The following is a 19,690-nucleotide window of genomic DNA, read 5'->3' on the forward strand; positions in this document are numbered from 1 at the left end:
TGGGTGAGCTCCCAAGGATCTGAAGATAGCTGGAATCAATAGGAAGGCGTGCAAGGGTCTCTCCTCTTTGAGAGCATTGAAAGAGTGTATTTATGGATATTATTTCACGCTCCATTAGAAAGGTGTAAACCTTGTGAAACTTTGTGCAGTTATTCCTTATTAATATGTCTAGCTGAAAGCAGCAGTTGAATCAATGTTTTAGCAGAAAAGGCTGTTTACTCTGATAATTAAGGAGAGTCGAACAGTTAGCCTATCAATAAAAGCTGTGCCAGTCAATTCAATAGATCTCATTTTCATAAGGAATTCAGGTGGAAGACTCTGCATGCTATTCTGTTTCAGAAAAGAAGCTAGTAATACTGCATTTAGAAAAAAAAACAATAGTGTTTGAAGCAAATATTTCATTAATTTGACCTATCTGTGATAACATTTTTCATGACACAATAACACCAGTGAATTTTACTACTTGCCGAGGGAGGCATGTTGCTATCAGAATGCGTCCTGAATGTGTTCAGCTAGTTCAGCTCAAAGGAAACAATGGAGCTTATAGACATGGTAGGCTACCATTCAAATTGGCAAGGTTCCCGTTACAAATATTCCTTCCTTTGAATATCTCTTGCCATCCAAGTCCTACACGATGCATATAATTTAAGCGTTCTCCTTAATGAATCACAAATGAAGAGCAATGTCTACAAGGGAATTTCAGGGGAGGTGTGGGTCGGATCCTGTGTTACACTGAGCAAGCGTCTCCAGAGGAGGCAGTGGGAGTGGAGGCCCTGATCCAGAGATTCTTGGAGGGAATATGACTGCAGAAAGCTTTGGGTCTAGCCCAGAGAGTGCACAGCACCTCTCCAGAGGTGTTCAGCTGCTAGCAGGACAAAGCCTTAGCTAAGTGTATACAAAACTAGTAGCCTTTATGCAGTTTTTGACACTTGAGGGTAGTCCTGCAGAGCTTGACAAGCCAAGCTTTGTCTGATTAAAGAGCATGACATGAGACCCTGAATTACTGAAAATAAAATGTGTATTGTTGTATATTGCTACTATATGTTTTCTACAGTTTGTATATGAGAAAGTATGATTAAAAGTCGATGAGAGACTGTTTATAAATTTTGATTGCTTCATAATTTTAACTCTGAGCAACATTTTTATCATAATTATAGGCTTTCTTAAAGCATTTATGCAGATTGTTTTATTCAAAAGGGGTTTATTCCATATAAACTCCACTCTTTTATCTCTCCATAAAATCAGTGTGTGAATTCACAGCAACCACAACTCCACTAGACAGTCATCACATTAGTAGCAGAGATATTTTCACACAAGGCAACATTCCTCAGATATTCTGAACATTATTTCCCACTTTTCCATCCCAGTGAGTGTCATGGTGGTAAATAGTAATAATAATCCTTAGCACATTTGTTACCTCTTTATCTCTCTTTAAAACTATTAGCAAATTTACACTTGTAATTCCTCTGTGATGTTCCTGTGTGTTATGGTAGCCAGTGTATCTATGGTTCAGTGGAGGCTCGGAGAGATTAAGTCAGATATCTCACATCTTCAGCTCAAAGAGATTTAAATCCAGGGATTTAGATGCAGAGCTTCTGTTCATTTCAGTGAGAATTTTCTGTCTAAATATCCTGTATCCCTACAAATGTTGAAGTCTAAAGGACTTACCCAAGGACCTCAGACTGTTTCTTAATCGTTGTTAACATTCAGTTGACTGCACTGTTTCAATGCATGTGAACTGCTTTTGTGGTCTGCAGCGGGGAGTGAGTCCATGGCTCCCAGTTCAGATTAGCTCGTGTCCATATTGCCTATGAGGAGAGGGCTCCGGAACAAACCATCCTCTCTCCTTCCTCCAGGTTTTCTCACAAAGGATATAAGATGTCCGTCCCAGCCAAAAGCCCAGGATTTCTGCAGTGGGGACAATCAGGGCATCAGGATGCTTGGGTGAAGCTTGAGGCAACAAATTGACGGCACAGCTGGACCTAATGTAACAGAAAAGCAATTTAACCCACTAGGTGAACCAGTGGCAGTCCTGGTAATACAACTAAGGAGCCCAGCAGAAGTGAATCATCTTCACTGAAGAGGAGCTGAAAGATTTGAATAGTTTCATATCAGTCACTGTCTCAGCAAGCTCTGCCTCATTATGGTCTTCTCATCCGGATGACCTGAGAAGGCACTTCTCCAGCACTGGAACATCTATAGAGTTACTAGAACAAAATATATACCCTCTCTTTGCATATACAGCTAGACCATCAAATGGACAATGTGCTATCACCTCCCCCAGGAAATACAAATATATAATGTTAAATGTATATAAAATATGTGCAAACATTTTTACCATCACAGTAGAAGTTAGACCTTTTGGTACATGTGCTTGGATGCTCAGAAAGAAACTGAGTTCTTAAAGCCATAGCATGTTCTGGTGGGCTCGTGACAGTGATGACAGAGTGTCTAAATGCTTCATTCATCAATGAGGACTGTTAGTTTGCCTCAGACTCTTTGATAAGCCACAAGGCCTGATGTTAAGCCACGCTCCATTTTACAGCACTACCTTCAACTTTAATGATTTCTTCAAATGACTGGGTCACGTTGCAGTGGGATGACCTAATCCGCACCCCAAATCTTCTACTCACAAGCCACTTGAAAAACTGATTTGCACCTCGGTCTTGGAGTGTATCTTCTGCACTTGAATGGTATGGTTCAGATTTCAGACCCTATTCAAAGGGGAGGCAAATCTAAGACCTAAAAAAAACCCACTAAGGAAACAATTCAATTACTAACTGCTCCTCTAAAATGAAATGAGAGAATCAACACAGTGTAAATGCTGAGTTCTGTGCAGCAATGCAATTAGGTTTCACCTGTTGATTTTTATAGCTTGCAGCCTTCAGGTTACAAGTCCTGTAGCTTCCCTCTGATTTCATTCCAGTGTAGATCAGGCATAATTCCCCTGCAGTCGCAGGAACCGAGCCCATGCAAGACACAATTTTAGCAATCTTTGTGTTTCTTATCTGCAGCACAAACCCCATATAATCCTTAAATAGTAAAATCATAGTCATCTTTATTTCCATTTCCCATGTTATTTTAGTCATTTTCCAACTCTATCATTTGAATTTGTGCCATAATATTTCCACCCTGAAAACATACTGATATTAACATTTGAAGTATGGGAATAAATATAAGTTCAGTGCCTGGATTTCTAATGACACTGCAGTTGGAGAGGGCGCAGATCTGTATTTCAGAGCAATTTTAGGACAGTCAGGTTGTCACTGGACTTAATTTCAAGACTTAATAAAGCTGCTACGTTTGAGGAAAAAATATTTATCTATGTCAATTATATTTTGACTTCTGAGGTTCTGAACTGTTTCATGGCAGAGTGCTGAAAAAGGGACAGCTGCATCTATGTTGGAAAGCAATAAAAGACTCACACAAGTATACTGGTAAAAAAGCAGTCACATTAGAGGTAGCAGAATGGCCATTTTTAGGTGGCAAGAGGAGGTTTTTAATGTCTATCAAGGATATCAATAAATATTTTTTCCAGGGTTGTTGTTCAGTTTCTTGTTTGAAAATAAGGGTCACGGTTTTACCATAGCCTTTCTTTGCAGGCAAATAGGCTGGATAACAGCTACAGGCATTTTTCTGCGTGAGGGAATTAAATAAAGATCGTCCACGGCTCCACTCGAGAGCCAGGGACCGGCCGCAGAGCCAGCCCGTGTATTTTAACAAGCTCCTGCACGCCAAAGTTGCAGCTACAATCGACTTGTAACAACTCGGAGGCAATTGTTCCAAGAGTAAAGCCTGATTTCTTCTTCGACGATTTTACCTGATGCTAGGCTGTAGTTGGCGTTGGCAAGGCATGGAAGAAAGCTTACCTCGGGGCTGGTGCTTGTGACCCGAGGAGTCCCCAGTAACCTCAGCCTGCGGCACTCTAGGCACCGCTGGGCTGGGTTTTTGGGGTTTTTTTCTCTATTTTTAAAAATCTGGGGTTTCTGAAGCAGCAACTTTCAGGTCAGTCCCGAAAGCAGTGTGTCTGCTGTGCTGACCCAAGAGCCCGGGCAAGGGCTGGGAGCGGCTCCGAGCCCCTCTCCGAGAGCCCGGGGGTGCTATCTGCAGCCCCGGAGCTGCGGCTTGGGGGCTGCTGCCCGCCGCCCATGCCCACGGAGCGGGGGGAACCTCCCAGCCGCGCCGGGCGGAGGGCTGCCGGCATTCCCTTCGCCCCGTGTTTTCTGAACCACCTGAGGCAGGGTTAGCTAGCGTCCCAGGCGTTCATTGTCGTTCTGCAAAAGTAAGGGTTGAAAGCCCCTGCAAAACAACAAACAAACAAAAACCTGCGGAGAGGAAAACGCTGAAATCAAGCAGCAGAGCTTGGGGGGGGGGGGGGGGGGGGGGGGGGGGGGGGGGGGGGGGGGGAGCGAGTGGAGAGTTCAGATCAAATGGGACTTAAAGGCAGCAGACAGCAGTAACTGCATATGATCAATAATCATCCCGTGTGCATTCCTCTACTCATTTAACATCAGCTAGGACCGTGCAAATATTGCAACTGAGTACTCGACAAGGAAATCAGCTGAGCGTGTGTTTAAACTATGGTTAATTATTAATATGAACAATTCTTTTCAATTAAATGTTTCATTTAATCCCCTCATGTCGACTTGTTTAGGAAGCTACATGTTTAGCTTCCAAAACGATAATGTGGGTGCAGACTTATTCTAGGGAATTTGATATCATGCATATAATATTCGTGCGATGAATGATCATCTTTTCTCTTCTTGCTTCGTTCTAGCCAGCTGAGGCAACGAACAATTTTTGGTATAAATATTTATGACATTTTTTAAATGTTCAAAGGAATTTTGTCAGGGGGGTCCCTCGAAGCACAGGGGGAAATCACATCTCGGTGAAGATACGAGTCTTGGATATGTGAGTTCAAAAAGAAGAGCAGCTCGTATTCCGAATAGTAACTTCAGAAGAAATTAACCGTGACTAATATTTTTTCCTGCTACCGCTCCTAATCTCTCTTGCCATGTCCTAGGCGGGTGCCTGCCACCCTTTGCAGCGGGTCTGGCCACCTGCTTGCACGGTCCTTCGCTCACCCTACGGAGGCTGTGGTTGTGCAGCTGCCTGCTTCGCTGCGTTTGTGGTCCTCTCTTCCCCTGCCGCCTTCTCCTAAACCAAACCTCTCGGGTCTCGCTGTAGAAAACAGTCCCTGAAACCTCGGACCCTGCCAAGCCCTTCTTTCCTCCTTCCCTCCCTTCGTCCCTTCCTCCCTTCGTCCCTTCCTTCCTTCCTCCGTTCCTCCCTTCCTTCCTCCGTTCCTCCGTTCCTCCGTTCCTTCCTCCCTTCCTTCCTCCCTCCCTCCCTCCCTTCCTTCCTTCCTTCCTTCCTTCCTTCCAGCACTTCAGATTTGGAAGAGCGACGGCGAGCTGAGGAAATGAAGAGCCCTAGTTTTTCAGTATATACGGCAATCAGCCCCTTTCAATGAGCCATCATATTTGTCCTTAATTTCGACTTTCCCAGGCACTGTTCTCATATTCCACTGTTTGAAATGTAGGAAGATTTAGCATAATTTGGAGGTCAGATTTCTAAATAAGCCTACTTTAAATAACAAGCCCACACGGGAGATTGTCAGTATCTCTATTTTGTATACAGTTTACACACTGGCACCGCTTTTTAAAACCCTATATGTGGGTTAAAACTCAATTTTACAACCCCCATTTATATGAGATGTAGGTTTGACATCTGTTTGCCAGAGTGTTTTGCACTTAGCCTAACACCCACTATTAAATGACAAAATTGTGGCAGGCTGTCAAAGCCAGCTGACTGACAGCTGCTCTACTTTACAAAAAAGCCCCATTCAAATATTTGCAGGGTTTGAAGCTTTCTGTAACGCTGTCGCCATTCTCCCCGTTATTTAGCATGTAAAATATAAGTCAAAGTTTTAAAGCTGCTTTCCAAAATGTTGCCATTTTTCCATATAAAAAGAGCGAGCGGTGGTTGCTGGCGGGGATCCAGCGCCAAACGCATTGGATGGGTATTTCGCTGGGTCCCCGCGTTCCTCCTATCTGCACAAACCCGATAAAACTGTCATTTAGCAGCGTTTCTTAATATTGCAGCTAATTAGAGCCGGCGTGTTATTGAAGTGAGAGCAAAAATCCACTTAAAAGAGAGGGGAGGAAAAAAAGGGGGGGGGGGGAGGGAGCCAAAATGTTTCCGCGCAGGCAGAGGGAGCGCACCCGGGCACGGCGCACAGCGAGACCCCCCGGGGAAACGGACGGGCGCCGGGGAAGGGACACCGAGGGCACCCCTGCGGCGGTACCCCTTCCTGCCCCCACCTCCAGGGGTCCCTCTGGGCATTCGCCAGCCCAGGGCAGCCCCGGCAGGACGTGCAAGGGACGGCGCTGATGGAGGGCGAGCGCTGTGCCTTGGCCGAGGTCGCTCCCACATCTAGCCCCACTGATGAGGATGTAACATTTAATTCAGGTCGTTAATAACATGCCCGTCCGTTCCCCTGTTCCCCTTCCAAGCGCGAATACGGGTCTGTAAACGGCAACGGTGGTTTAAACTTAAAAGCCAGCTGCTTTTTATTCCAACATCTCTAATGACTGTATGTGACTGAGCAACGCAAAATAGCTGGCGGGGTAACCTCTGCATGCTAAGAAGTCTTTGCAGCAGTTGCTGGGGTTTATTTGAACCTCGGGTGCTTTCCGCAGCCTTTGCCAGACACGCAGGGCTCTAGCTGTCAAGCGAATCGGAGGTTAATGTTGGGGGGGTGTGGGGTGGGGGGTGGTGGGGGTGTATTTAATAATTTATTTTTTGAATGAGGACTAGATCCACCCCCCAATAAAAGAAGAAGACACTCCGGCAATAGGAAGGCGACTGTCCCCGGTGTCCGTTCCCAGTGCTCTGGCCCCGGCGCGGCTGGTCCCCCCGCAGGGTAAAGGCAGCCGCGACCCGCCTGGCCGCTACCGCCGGCTCCAACAGCGGGCAAAAACATCCCCTTCTGCCCCCCTCCTCCCTCCCGGCCACACGCCGCCCTCCTCCCGGCACACACGGGCAGGCACACACCCTCACACAGCCAGAGCGGAACAGAAAACGGGTTACTCTCGGCTTTACCTGGAAATCTTTAGCTGATTTGTGTCCATTTTAATAACCTCTATCGACTGTCTTTCCTAGCGCGGTTGTCATGTAGATAGAAAGGGACTGGAAAAGAGTATTAAGGGGAGGGGAAAAAAAAAATGCAGGAAGAAAACTAACGGCGCTATCTAGGAAAGGGGAGGTTATCGCAGTGAGCGGTACAGGGTGGAGAAGGTGCAGACCCTCCGCAGCGATCCCGGGCGGAGAGGGGGAGGCTGACAAAGCCCGGCTCCATCCCGGGGAAAGCGAGGGGAGGCAGGGAGAGAGGGGGAGCGAGAGGGCGGAGGGGGGGGGTCTGAGCCTCCCTCGGAAATCCAAGTTTATTGTCAACAAAGGAGGGTCTGGCCGGGCTCGGAGCCTCCGCCGTCCCGAGCTGCCGAGGACCGGCAGGGCACGGCGCGGAGGACGGGAGCGGGGTCCCAGAGCGGCCGGGGTGGACGCGGTGAGGGGCGGGCGGAGGCGGGGGGAGCCCCGCGGCGGGGCACGGCGCCGCACAGGTGCGGGGAGCAGCACCTGGGGGTGGCTCTTCCCTTCCCGGGGGCATCTCCCCCGGAGGAAGGGGCAGGGGAGAGTGGCCCAGCAGGAGCGGGGAGGGAGAAAGGCAAGGTTAGAGGAGAAAGTGCGTGTGAGAGAGGGAAAGGGGAAGAGAAAGAGGAGGAAGGCTCCGGGCTCCACCTCCCCGCTCGGCGCGGCGCTCCAGCTGCTCTCAAACCAACTGCTCAATTCTATTCACCGCCGCGACGGAACAAAAAAGTGGCTATTTATTAGAATACTTGTTTGGTATTGTTCGGTGCCACACAAAAGGCGTTTCATTATGTTGGGGTGGGGAGAAAAGCCCCTCTCTTTTTTTTTTCCCTTTCCTTTTCTTTTTTTTTTCCTTTTCTCTCCAGAGCGAAACAATAACTTGAAATTGTCTTTAAAGTCTTTTCTATCGATAATAAATTTCATTTTCTTCTCTCTCTCCCGCTCTCCCTCTCTCCCCCTCTCCCGTGCAGGGTGTGTGTTTGCGTGTGTGCGTGTGCGTGTGTGTGTGTGTGTGTGTGAGGAGCGGGGGGAGAGAGAGAGAGAGAGAGAGCGCGGATGGTGAGTGTGCGTGTGTCGCCGGGCACTCGTGGCTCGGGCACAGCCGCCTGGGAGCTGCGGCTGGGCGAGGGGCGAGGAGGAGAGCCGCAGGCGGAGGGCTGGCCGGCCCCGCCGCACCGCCGCGCTCGGCCGGGTCGCGCTGCCCTGCGCCTGCCCGGGCACGGTCGGAGGAAGGTGTGAGCTAGGCTAGAGCAGAGAAAAAAAGACAAAACCAAAACAATCAAACAAACAAACAAAAAAATAATAATAAGGCTGCCCTTTGAGCTGATATGTTGGGAGGAGGCTGGAGCTGGAAGAGCAACTGTAAGTGTGCCTCTAACTTTTGAGGGGGTCTTCACCCTGTCTTGGGAAGGGAGGAGGGGAAGCCGGCGAGGGGAGGGCTTCCGAGTTACTTTTGCTGCAGGGAGGGAAGAGCTGTTTGCAATCACTGGGTTATCGGCTGTGACACGGATTTGGGGCGGGGGGGGGGACACGACACGACACGACAGTGTTTTGGGCTTCCCCCCCCCGCCTTCCCGGGGAAGACGCCTCACTGGGTTTTGAGGCGGGGGAGGGAAGCGGCGGCCGGGGCCGGGGCCGGGGCCGGGGCCGGGGGCTGCGGACGGGCTGGGGCGGGGAGGGCGCCGGGGGCGGCGGCACCCCGGCGCTGCCTCCCGAACGCGCAGCGCTCGCTCCGGTTACACGTTCAAAAATTAACATGTCGGTGCGCGGGTGCCATTTAATGAAAGGTGTCTTGGGCAAAGAATCAATTTCGCTGTGACTGACCGACGGGCTTGGCTGTATTAATACTGCCAAAAAAGGGAAATCAATAGGCAGAGCAGCCCTCGGCTATTACAACTAATGCCTGCTTAATCTCTGCCCCTCGGAGCGAGCATTCACATGGGCTCTTAGCATTGCTAATGCGGCCGGGCTCAGCCCGGCTCCATCTTCCCAGGGAACGGGGGATCCCCGGATCCGGTCCCCTGTGAAGGTGACAGCTGCCGGGACCTTTCGACGGGGAGGCTGTGCCCAGCCTCTCCAAGTAAAGTCCCAGCGAAAAGAAACTCCCGGGGGTTAGGGCTACCTGGGGCGGCTCGATCCGGGCTCTTACCCTCCCTCCCCAGCTCCAAGGTGGCTGTACAGCTTCCCCCTATTGCCATAAAGTATCGGGATGTTTAAAAGGTGAAATGGATTTTTTCCTCTCTTATTTGCCGGTGGTGTTTGGGGTCGATCAACAGGCAATGGAGCAAGGCTGTGCATCTATCGATCAGGGAGGGGACGGGTTTTGGCTGAATCTCTTTTCAGAAACAGGTGTTTAAACATGATAGCGGCTCCAGTCAATTAACCCATTAAAAACCCGTTTTATCGCATTGATTCCCGCAGGCTGCCATAAAAGGTTGTGGTTTGAAAGCTTCTTTGTTAAGGGGGGGTGTGGGGGGTGTGTGTATATGGATGGATGCATGGATGGGGGGGGGGGGGCCGGGCAGGGTGCAAATTGTCCCCAAATGTACAGTATCGAGCAGGCAGTAAGATGCCAAACTGCCGTTCCTTGTTTGCCTTCCCACCAAGCCAGGCTGCCCCGGCATCTCAGCGCGCCCGGTCTCCGCCCCGGCTGCTCCCGGGCCCGGATCCGCGGAGGGGCAGAGCGGCCGCTGCGGGCCCGAGGGGCTGCCGCCGCCCCCTGCCCGCCGTGGGCCGCCCGGCTGCGCAGACCCTGTGGCAAAAGTTGACACATCCCCCTCGGGAAAGGGGGCTCCCGTGGCTGGGGGGGGAGGGAGACCCCCGCCCGGGGAGGAGGGGTCGGGCCGGGGGCGGGGGCTGCCGCCCTGCACCGGCTGCGGGCCGGCGCGGGCTGGGGGTGCAGCTAAACAGTAGCTCTAGAAAGTTGCAAGGGCTGTTATTCCTTAAACAGGACAGGCTACGAACAGCCTGCCTCCCCCCCCCCCCCCCCCCCCCCCAGCACCTTTTTCAGGTTTGCTAGTGATAGTGCTATAAAAGATTTATTTGCTAAAGGCGTCAGTAGCCGTGTTGCTATCCCGCCTTACGGTGGCCACCAGGGAATCCGCGTAAGGGGAATGTGAAGTATCAGCCAGTGATCTGGTGAAAAACAGATCTGTGAAAATCACCCCTTTTCCAAAAGGCAAATAAGCACTGGATCCCGGCTCCGGCCAAGTAGCCGGGATCTCCAGTTGGTGGGAAGGAAACCGGGTTTTTCTCCTCGCTTCACTGGGCTTCGTTACCCGCCTTCCCATGGCCAAAGTGCTGCACTGGATGGAGCAAGAGGATCATGTATTTCCTCTGGGTACCTTTAATTTCCAGACTAGCGGTCTGAGGTTATTTAGATGTTTCTAGTTTTCCCCTTGTTTGCTGTTTGCTGAAGTAAGCACTGGATGCCACTGAAAAGGTTTGAAATCGTGTCAAAGTGATGTTTTAATCTCATTGAAAAGTGTATTAAAGGAGAAGATGTAATTTGTGTGGGATGTTTCGATGAAAGGAGAGATTGGAGTGGATGATACTTTCGCTCTCCTGTGAACCTCATGTCATGTTTATATTGAAGCCTGTGTAGCTAATCTAATTTGCAATAACAGGATGGCCTGCAAGAAAGAAGCTTCTATATGATTTAATTTCTTTCTTTCCTCGTTTATTTTTTACACAAATTCATTCTGACTTGCCCTGAATGCTGCCTTTGCAGTTTGGGGATAACTGACGAGGATGCAAACCAGAAATATTTCCTTTACGGTGTTCTAAACCCCACTTCTCCAAGCGATGCGCCACAGACATAAACAGCCAGGTTGCCCTGCTGTAAATGGGATGCCGCACTTTGGCTTGTGAAGCTCTTTTTTCGTGACTGACATTTCAACAGCGCAATTTCAAAGATTAACTTCGCAGTAACTCCCGTGTCGTACCAGTCCGACGAGCTCTCCATCCCCGCAGCTCTTCTTTTCCCTTTAAAAGTTTACCGTTACAAAACTATACTTTCAAGATATTTTCCTTATGGTAGAAAGTAAGTTGCTGGGTAGATATTTTTTTGTCTACAGGGGCTCTCGATTAACACATCTTGTTACTAAAGTAAAGGGTCTGGCCATCCCTTTAGGTGGAAAACCCAAACCCCAGAAAATAAGACAGTGCAAACCCTTATCTCCCGCGAGATGTTTTGCCATCTGATTAGCACATATTCCCGGCGTGTGCCTTAGCAATAGTAATAAAAAAAAAATTAAAAAATCTGAACAGACTTGAAAATTACAACTTTTGTGTAATGTAAAAAGGTGTATTCAGCCTGTTAATTACAGGGGGTTGTGTCATTGGAATGTTATCAATGACCCGTTTAATTTTACTGTAATTACTGACAAAATAAGACAAGGATAGATCACAATACAGGATATTCGTCTTTCGGAACAATATTGTGCTGGAAGTCGAGCTAATGCGTAACATAAACAAACATTTTAGAAAATGCTCCTGCTGGCGAAACTTCGTTAAGGATCGGGCCCGTTTCAAGGCGAGGGGGGCACTCGGTATATCCTGCAAGGGTGAGGAGGGGGGAAGGAAATCTCTTCTTAGGGGCGGGCTGGCCGTCCCGCCGTCCCACCGAGGTGTGCCTCGCCGTTCCTGCTGCAGTGTCGGCCCCGGGAGCCGTGCTGGGAGGTGACACCCCCCCGGCACCGCCGGCCCACCCGCCAGCCGGGACCCGCTGTCGCGCTGGGGCGGCCGCCGGTCTGCCGCGGAGATCAAATGTGCAGGAGATCGATACTACTTCTTTTAGGCACGACGAAAATATAAAGCTCATTTTCAAAGCCAGTAAAAACTAGAAAGGAAGGAGCGAAAACAAAAAGGCTGGGATAGACAAACTCTTCGGAAAGGGGCGATTTATCGATACTGGGGGGGGGTGTGATGCAGAATTCCTTTAGAAAAATGGCTCCAGCCGTTCTTTTATCTGACACAATAAATAAATAAATGGAAGTACCTACACGGAGCAGCCGGATGCCCTCCGGACGCTTTGATTTTGTCCAGAGCAGGCTGGCCCTCCGCACACCCCTGTGCTCCGTGTCGCGCCCGGTCCCCGCAGGGCGGGCGGCTGCCGGCAGCCGAGCCCCGGCGGCAGCCGAGCCCCGGCGGCAGCCGAGCCCCGGCGACAGCCAAGCCCCCGCGACAGCCTCGCCGGCCCCGGGCGCGGAGGACACCTGCCTGCTCTCACTAGGACTTCAGAAACCTTTCGGCCCCGTCTCGTACCCACCCTCGGTGTTTCCCCGCTGTGCCCCCCGCCTTTGCCCCGGGGCACCCCCGCAGGGCAGTCTCAGCGCCGGTGACCCAGGCTGCCCTTTCCCTGCGTGTTCCCAGCGCGGCGGTGGGCGACGGGTCGGTTTTGGGGGGAAATAACAGGGAAAACGGCCTGGGAGCCGAGCCGCCCCCCCTCCTCCCCCCCCCCGAGCCGCTCCGGGGAGCCGCAGCGAGGTCCCGCAGCGGGACCGCCGCTCGGGTCGCCCTGGTGTCGCGACAGCCTGGGCTGGCCGGGAGCGGGGCGCGCCGGGGCGGCGGCAGGACAGCCCTTACCCTCGTCGCGCTTGCCGTTGGTTGGCACGGCTCTCCTGGGCGAAGGGGGGAGACATTTCTCGTCAGGGAATTTTAGCCCTTTCCTTCCCCCCCCCTTTCCTTTTTCCCCCCTTCCTTTTCATTCATAAACCTGGTGGCTATAGACGCAGCTTGAATATTGACGTCTCTTCCCCCAACTGCTCCTCCGTTAACCCAATTACAGAATTCATCAAGAACTGTGTTGAATTATCTCTTTCCATACAGTATCAGCATTAGCCTAATTAAAAGCTATAATGTCTGATATAATGATTAAATCGTTAGCTCTGCTGTAGGGAAGCAATATTTTGTTTTCCCTTCAATTAGAAGCTGATTGAGGTTTTCAGAGCAGGTCAGCTGTGAAATTTGAATTATATGTGTGAGTACCGTTCACAGGGTGAGCCCCTACTCGAAAGCTCCAGAGATTCTCCAAACGCTTTTACCCAGCAAGCTGGGAAAAGACAATAAAACACACAGAGAGCCTGTGGCTGATTTGGGACTGGGGCCGTAGGATCCCCCGGAACAGTTGTTAGTGCTGGAAAAGAAAGCGGAACTTTATTCAGGCGCCTTTTTTCCTCCATCCCAGCCCGGCTGGGTAGCAGTTCGGTTCAAAACTGTGATCCCCGAGTCGCCAAGTCACCGAGGCAGGAAGGGGCTTCCCCTCTCTCCCTTGCCTGCCCTCCTTGCTCCCTCCCGGTTCCTCGCTGTGGCCCAGGGGACGGCGCCCCGGGACCCAGGGAGCGGGTTGCATTTCGCGCTGGCCAGCGGGTTTTGCAGTAAAGGGTCAGAGGAGCTGCAAGCCATCCTCCTCCCCCCTCCCCCCCCCCCCCCCCCGCGTTTCAGACGGGGCTGGCGAGGGATCAGCCAGCATCTCCCCCGACCATCTCCCCATGGCATCTCCCCGCAGCGGGCTGACGCTCGCCGGCCCCGGCCCGGGGCGAGGGCGAGGGAGGCACGGCGGCAGCCAGCAGACGGCGATCGCCGCCTGCTCCGGGGCGCCCGGCTCGGCCCCGCCGCCCCTCTGCCCCCTCCTCGCAACTCGGGGCCGAGCACGGCGGGGGCACAGCGGGCACAGCGCCGGCCGGGCCCACGGCGGGAGACCCCCCCGCCCCGAGGGGGCGGCCCTCCCGCCGCAGCCGGGAGCGGTGGGGAGCGGTGGCCGGGGGAGGCACTCGTCACTCCGGCCGGCCTGCGAGCGGGCCACGCCGGCACCTGCCCCCTCCGCGGGCCCGGGGGGCGGCCAGGGCTGCTGCCGGACCTTTAGCCCTCCCCGGTCCTGCTCCCAGTGCAGGATCTCCTCCCCGCCTCCCCTCTGGCTTCCCTGCAGCGTTCACCCACGCACACACCACGCACACACCGCTCCCCCCCCCGTCCGCCCCGTCCGCCCCCCCCCCATTCCCGCCACCATCCGACTCCTGGCTGTTTGCAACTCCACTTTCCTCCGGGGGAAGTCCAAGGACCTCTTGTCTCTGGGCGCAGCCCCCGCCTGCACCACCCCAGCCCCGCAGACCACTCCTGGCTTGTCGGCTCTGTCAAACGACACTCGCAAAAGTGCTTGACCTCGTCCCTGTCCCGCGAGTCGGGACCTGCACCGCCCTTACCACGGAGGAAAAGCCCCTGTCTGCCTCCCGAGCTGGTTTTTACCCCCCCCTCCCCCGTCAATATACACCCCCCGGCCGCCGGGGAGCGGGGTGCGCCTGGGGCAGAGGCAAGGGGGCTCACGCCAACAGCATCTTCTCGCCCCCCGCTCCCTGTCCGCCGTTACCCACCCTGAAGGACGGTGTTCATGGCGGTTTGGCTGCTTTTAGGGGAGGGAAGGGGCGCTCGGTGTTTATTTCCCGGGGGGGGGGGGGGGGGGGGGCAGGGAAGCCCCGCACCGAGAGAAAGCCCAGGAGGGGGGCAGCCCCTCCGGGGGGGTGCAGATGAGCGGCTGCCCCCTGCAACCGGGGAAGGGAAGGGCAAGGTCAGCCTCGGCCGCGGTTTCCCTGCATGTGAGGGGGAGGGAGGCGGGGGTGTACCCCCGATTCCCGGGGATGTGCCTGTGTTCCCACGGGGTCCGCCGGCGCGCAGGGTGCACGGGACTCGTCCGGAAAAGGTTGCCCCACGCCGATTCGTCCCATTGATTTGTCGGGAGGCCTTCGGGTACCTTTATATCAAATTTCAGGGAAAAATACCACTAGGGCTTTGGGTGGATAATGTGCGAGCCATGTCATTTATCTCGCGGTTTTTACTCCCAATATCTTCGTTTGGCCATCCAAGTGGAAATGCGCCTTTCTGCAGTAACCCTCTCTCCCCTCCCCCGCCTCTCCTACCCCACACATCATTTAGCAATCACAGCGGCCTCGCTTCTTTTGCCCCTGCAGATGTGGCAACCCATCAGCTCGGGAAAATACCAGCCGGCGCAGCGCGGGCCCGATCCTGCACCGCCTCCCCTCCTCTCTTTGCACCCTCAGGGCCGACTGGAAGGGAACAGAGTCCCCCCGAAAGCATCCCCACCCGACCTAACAGCAACACTCTGGCTGAGTTCAAAGGGCCCAGAAGCAGGCCGAGCCTTCAGCCAGCAGAAATGGAGAGGCGCTTTCCTCTCCTCAGCAGACCCAGATTATCGTGATGAGATCACTATTTCATGACGAGTCGCTGGAAATGGGAGGAAGGAGGAAAAAAAAAAGAAGTCTAATCGTAGCCCAGCGCCTAAGGCTGGTGCTTTGTGCACGGTGCGCGCTCCTCCTGCAGAAAACTTCTGGCGGTAATAACAGTAATTGGGGGAGCTGCGGCGTGATTCCAGCCTTGGATGGCCACTAGGGTCAGGAAAATTAACACTCACGGACCGGGAAAAGAGCAGGGATGCCGTGTGTCCCTTTCTCCACCTGGCGAAAGACGACGGGGGGGGCGGTTTACGCGCGTGGGCGTTTATGCGACGGACCGGCCATTCCTATGGCTGCAATTAAAGATTACAGCGTTAATTTCAGTGCGGACCATTTTCTCCCCTCTATAAAATAACCATAATCTATCTCACAGGACAGCCAGTGCACAAAGATAGTCTTTTAATGTTTTCAGGGAAAAAAAGTCGTACGCCTGTACTTACTTTATACAAATATAACATGTTTCCGTGTACCTTCATTAGTCTCAGATGCTTTTAACTCCCCTAGGACTAAGTGCATAACGGCCGCCTCCAACCCCCGCCTTGCGCCCGGGGTTAGGCCGTGGAGCAGTTTTAACGCTGGGGAGAGCTGTCTGCCCCCGCCCGCCCAGGGCAAGCTCCAGAACGGGTGAAGTCCTGGGGAATAAGGCGCGTTTAGGTGCCGCTCGCACCGGTGCGGTAGCGACGAGGGCTGCCCGGCCCGGGGCGGACAGCCTGGGGCGCCTCAGCCTCCCCAAATACCGCCCTACGGCCGTCTTAAGTGTCGGGCGCGCCCGGCGGGGACGGGGCAGCCCGCGGCGCAAGGCCTCCCTCCAGCGATGCCCGGCGGGGAGGGGGTGGCCGGTGTGTCCCGTCCCGTCCGTCGTCGTCCCCCGGCCCCGGGGCCGGAGCGCGGGGGCGAGGCGGGGGCGGGGGCGCCGTCGGCGGCCGCGGGGCGGGGCGGGGCGCGCCGTGACCCCACCGCCCGCCCCCCCCTCCCCGGGCGCGGCGCGCCCCGCCGGACGTCACTGCTCAGCGCGCGCCATGCAAATCGCCGCCCGCCGGCGCGTCCCCATTGGCCGCCGCCAGGCGATTTAAGGCGGGCTCGGCGCGCCCTGTATGGCTGCAGCGCCGCTCGCCCGCGCGCCCGGCGGCTCCTCCTCTCCCGGCCCCGGCCCCGTCCCGTCCCGTCCCGCCCGGGCCGCGGGAGGGAGACCACCGCCAGCAAATTACTGTGCCACCGCGCCCCGGCTGCCGGGCTCGGCGCTTGTTTTGGTTGGGTTCCTTCCCCCACCCCCTCCCTCCCTCCCCCGATCCTCCTCCCGCTTTTTTTTTTTTTTTTTTTTTAGTTAACGTTTAAATACTTTCTTTCTTCCCCCCCCCCCCCCCCCGCTCCTTTTTGCGTGGCGGTGTGTTCTCCTCTCTCTTCTGCTCCGTTCACCTGCGATCAGCGGATGCAAGTCACACACGCTCCCTCCCTCCCTCCCTCCCTCTCTCTCTCCAAGTTAGCAAAGAACAAAAAAAAAATAGCTCCGTTAAGGATAAGAGCGGGAGCGGAGGGGTGTGCGCGCGCGTGCCGGGGAGCGCCGGCGAGCGGAGGACACCGCCGACGGCTCCGCACACTCCTCCCGCCGCGCCAAGTGAAGCAGCAAGTTTGCCGTGCACCTGTTTGAGCAGCTCGAATCCCCGCCGCCGCCGAGCCCCGAAAGTGATTTGCGAAAGGGAGAAAGTTTTTCGCCAGCGGGGTCGCCGATCGCTCTCCTCGCGGTTTTCTTCTCCTCCTCCTCCTCCTCCTCCTCCTCCTCCTCTTCCTCCTCCTCCTCCTTTTTTTTTTTTGCACGGCGGTCGCTACCTAGATACAAACGGGTTTTGCCTCGCTCGCTCCCCGTCCTCCCGGGCTCCTCTATGTTTGATTCTTTTTTCACGCCTGGCGCCGGTGGAAAATAAAAAAGCTACTTGAATGTACAGCATGATGATGGAGACGGACTTGCACTCCCCCGGCGGAGCCCAGGCCCCCACGAACCTCTCGGGGCAGACCGGAGCGGGAGGCGGCGGCGGCGGCGGCGGCGGCGGCGGGGGAACAAAGCGAACCAGGACCGGGTCAAGAGACCCATGAACGCCTTCATGGTGTGGTCGCGGGGCCAGCGGCGGAAGATGGCCCAGGAGAACCCCAAAATGCACAACTCGGAGATCAGCAAGCGCCTGGGGGCCGAGTGGAAAGTCATGTCGGAGGCCGAGAAGAGACCGTTCATCGACGAGGCGAAGCGGCTGCGGGCGCTGCACATGAAGGAGCACCCGGATTATAAATACCGGCCCCGGCGGAAGACCAAGACCCTGCTCAAGAAGGACAAGTACTCGCTGGCCGGGGGCTGCTGAGCGCCGGCTCGGCCGGGGGAGGCCCGGCCGGCGTCGGCGTGGGCATGGGCGTCGGCGTCAGCCCCGGCGGCGTCGGGCAGCGGCTGGAGAGCCCCGGCGGCACGGCCAGCGGCGGCTACGCGCACATGAACGGCTGGGCCAACGGCGCCTACCCGGGCTCGGTGGCGGCGGCGGCGGCGGCGGCGGCGATGATGCAGGAGGCGCAGCTCGCCTACAGCCAGCACCCGGGCAGCGGGGGGCACCCGCACCACCCGCACCCCCACCACCCGCACCACCCGCACAACCCGCAGCCCATGCACCGCTACGACATGGGCGCCCTGCAGTACAGCCCCATCTCCAACTCGCAGGGCTACATGAGCGCCTCGCCCTCGGGCTACGGCGCCCTGCCCTACGGCTCCCAGCCCCACCAGAACTCGGCGGCGGCGGCGGCGGCAGCGGCGGCGGCGGCGGCCGCCTCCTCGGGGGCGCTGGGCGCCCTGGGCTCGCTGGTGAAGTCGGAGCCCAGCGTGAGCCCGCCCGTCACCTCGCACTCGCGGGCCCCGTGCCCCGGGGACCTGCGGGAGATGATCAGCATGTACTTACCGGCCGGGGAAGGCGGGGATCCGGCGGCCGCCGCCGCCCAGAGCCGGCTCCACTCCCTGCCCCAGCACTACCAGAGCGCCAGCACGGGGGTGAACGGCACCGTCCCCTTGACGCATATCTGAGCTCCCGCCGGCCGCCGGCACCGGCGCCGGGAGCGGCGGAGGCGGGCGCGGGCACCGGCACTGGCTCCGGCTCGGCCACCGGCCACCGGCCCCGGCCCCGGCCCCGGCCCCGGCCCCGGCCCCGGGCCGCCCCGCAGGACTGCGCGCCCCGCCGCTGCCACCGCACGCTCAGCCCCCGGCCGCCCGCCCGCGCCCCGGCCCCGCGCCGCTCCTGCCCCGCTCCCGGCTTCCCCCCTCTTATTTTTGCCTCTTGCTCCCCTTCCCTCCCGCCCTCCCCCGCCTCTCTTCTTTTTTTTTTTTCTCCTTTCTTCCTTCCTTTTTGTACAGAAAAGAAATGTTTTGATGTTCTTGTAATAATAATAATAAATAATAATAATAATAACGAGAGAGAAAAAAGGTAACGGTTGCTTTACTTACCTTTTTTTTTTAGAAGGACTAGTTTATGAAACTAGTTTTAGACTGAACTTCTGTGTTTTATCGAGACTTTTTGTACAGTATTTATCATTCACCCAAGAGACATAGAGCGTTTATTTGCAAAAGAGGGGGGGGGAGAGAGAGAGAAAGAGAAAGAGAAAGGGGGGAAAAAAACGACGGCGAAAAGACAAAAATTATCAATAATAACCACACAAAGTTGTAGGCGATGCCAACTTTTATACCGCGCGGAACCGCTACGATTTCAGTCACGGATCGCTTCTTGCGAAGGCTTTTTATTGCCTAATTAACCCGAAGTTGATGGGGAAACAGTTCTCATTTATTACTCGTACTAAGGCAAATCCAAAACAACACTTAAAAGTTTTTTGTAGACGTTCTCGCGTTTTTATTTTTTGTTTGGGGTTTTTTTTGTTATTTGTTTGTTTATTTATAAAACTTTTTTTTCCTTTTGGAGGCTGCAATTTTTTTTCTGGGTTTTGTAAAACTTTATTGTATCTGGATATTTTTTTGTTTGACTGTTTTCTCTTTGGTTTTGTTTTCTTTTTGTATCATTTCTTGTAAATGCATTGTGAAATAATTTTTATTTAGGCGTTACGAGGGAATTCAGATTGTGTATATAGTTTACTAAAAAGCCTTTCTGCTAAACAGAAGTCCTAAGGATGCGTTCAATTTTGAGTTAAATAAATTTCAAAGCGGAAAAAGTCACCTGTTTTTTTTTAAAAAAACCAAAACCAAACCTAACCGGAGAACATAGTAGTGTTTGCCGTGGTATGCCTGGAAATACAGCAGGTAAACCTAGAATATGGGG

General features: G+C 54.4%; 1 protein-coding gene across 1 annotated transcript; it reads left to right on the top strand.

The window, feature by feature from the left end:
* The first annotated feature begins 17,330 nt into the window (after positions 1–17,330).
* Positions 17,331–18,450, top strand: SOX1 (SRY-box transcription factor 1). Its single transcript, XM_050899564.1, is given in 3 exon segments — positions 17,331–17,448; positions 17,451–17,740; positions 17,743–18,450. Coding segments are annotated over 3 exon segments (1,116 nt in total).
* The last annotated feature ends 1,240 nt before the right edge of the window (positions 18,451–19,690 follow it).

The sequence above is a fragment of the Gymnogyps californianus genome, chromosome 1 (genome assembly GCF_018139145.2).
Source record: "Gymnogyps californianus isolate 813 chromosome 1, ASM1813914v2, whole genome shotgun sequence".
NCBI lineage: Eukaryota > Metazoa > Chordata > Aves > Accipitriformes > Cathartidae > Gymnogyps > Gymnogyps californianus.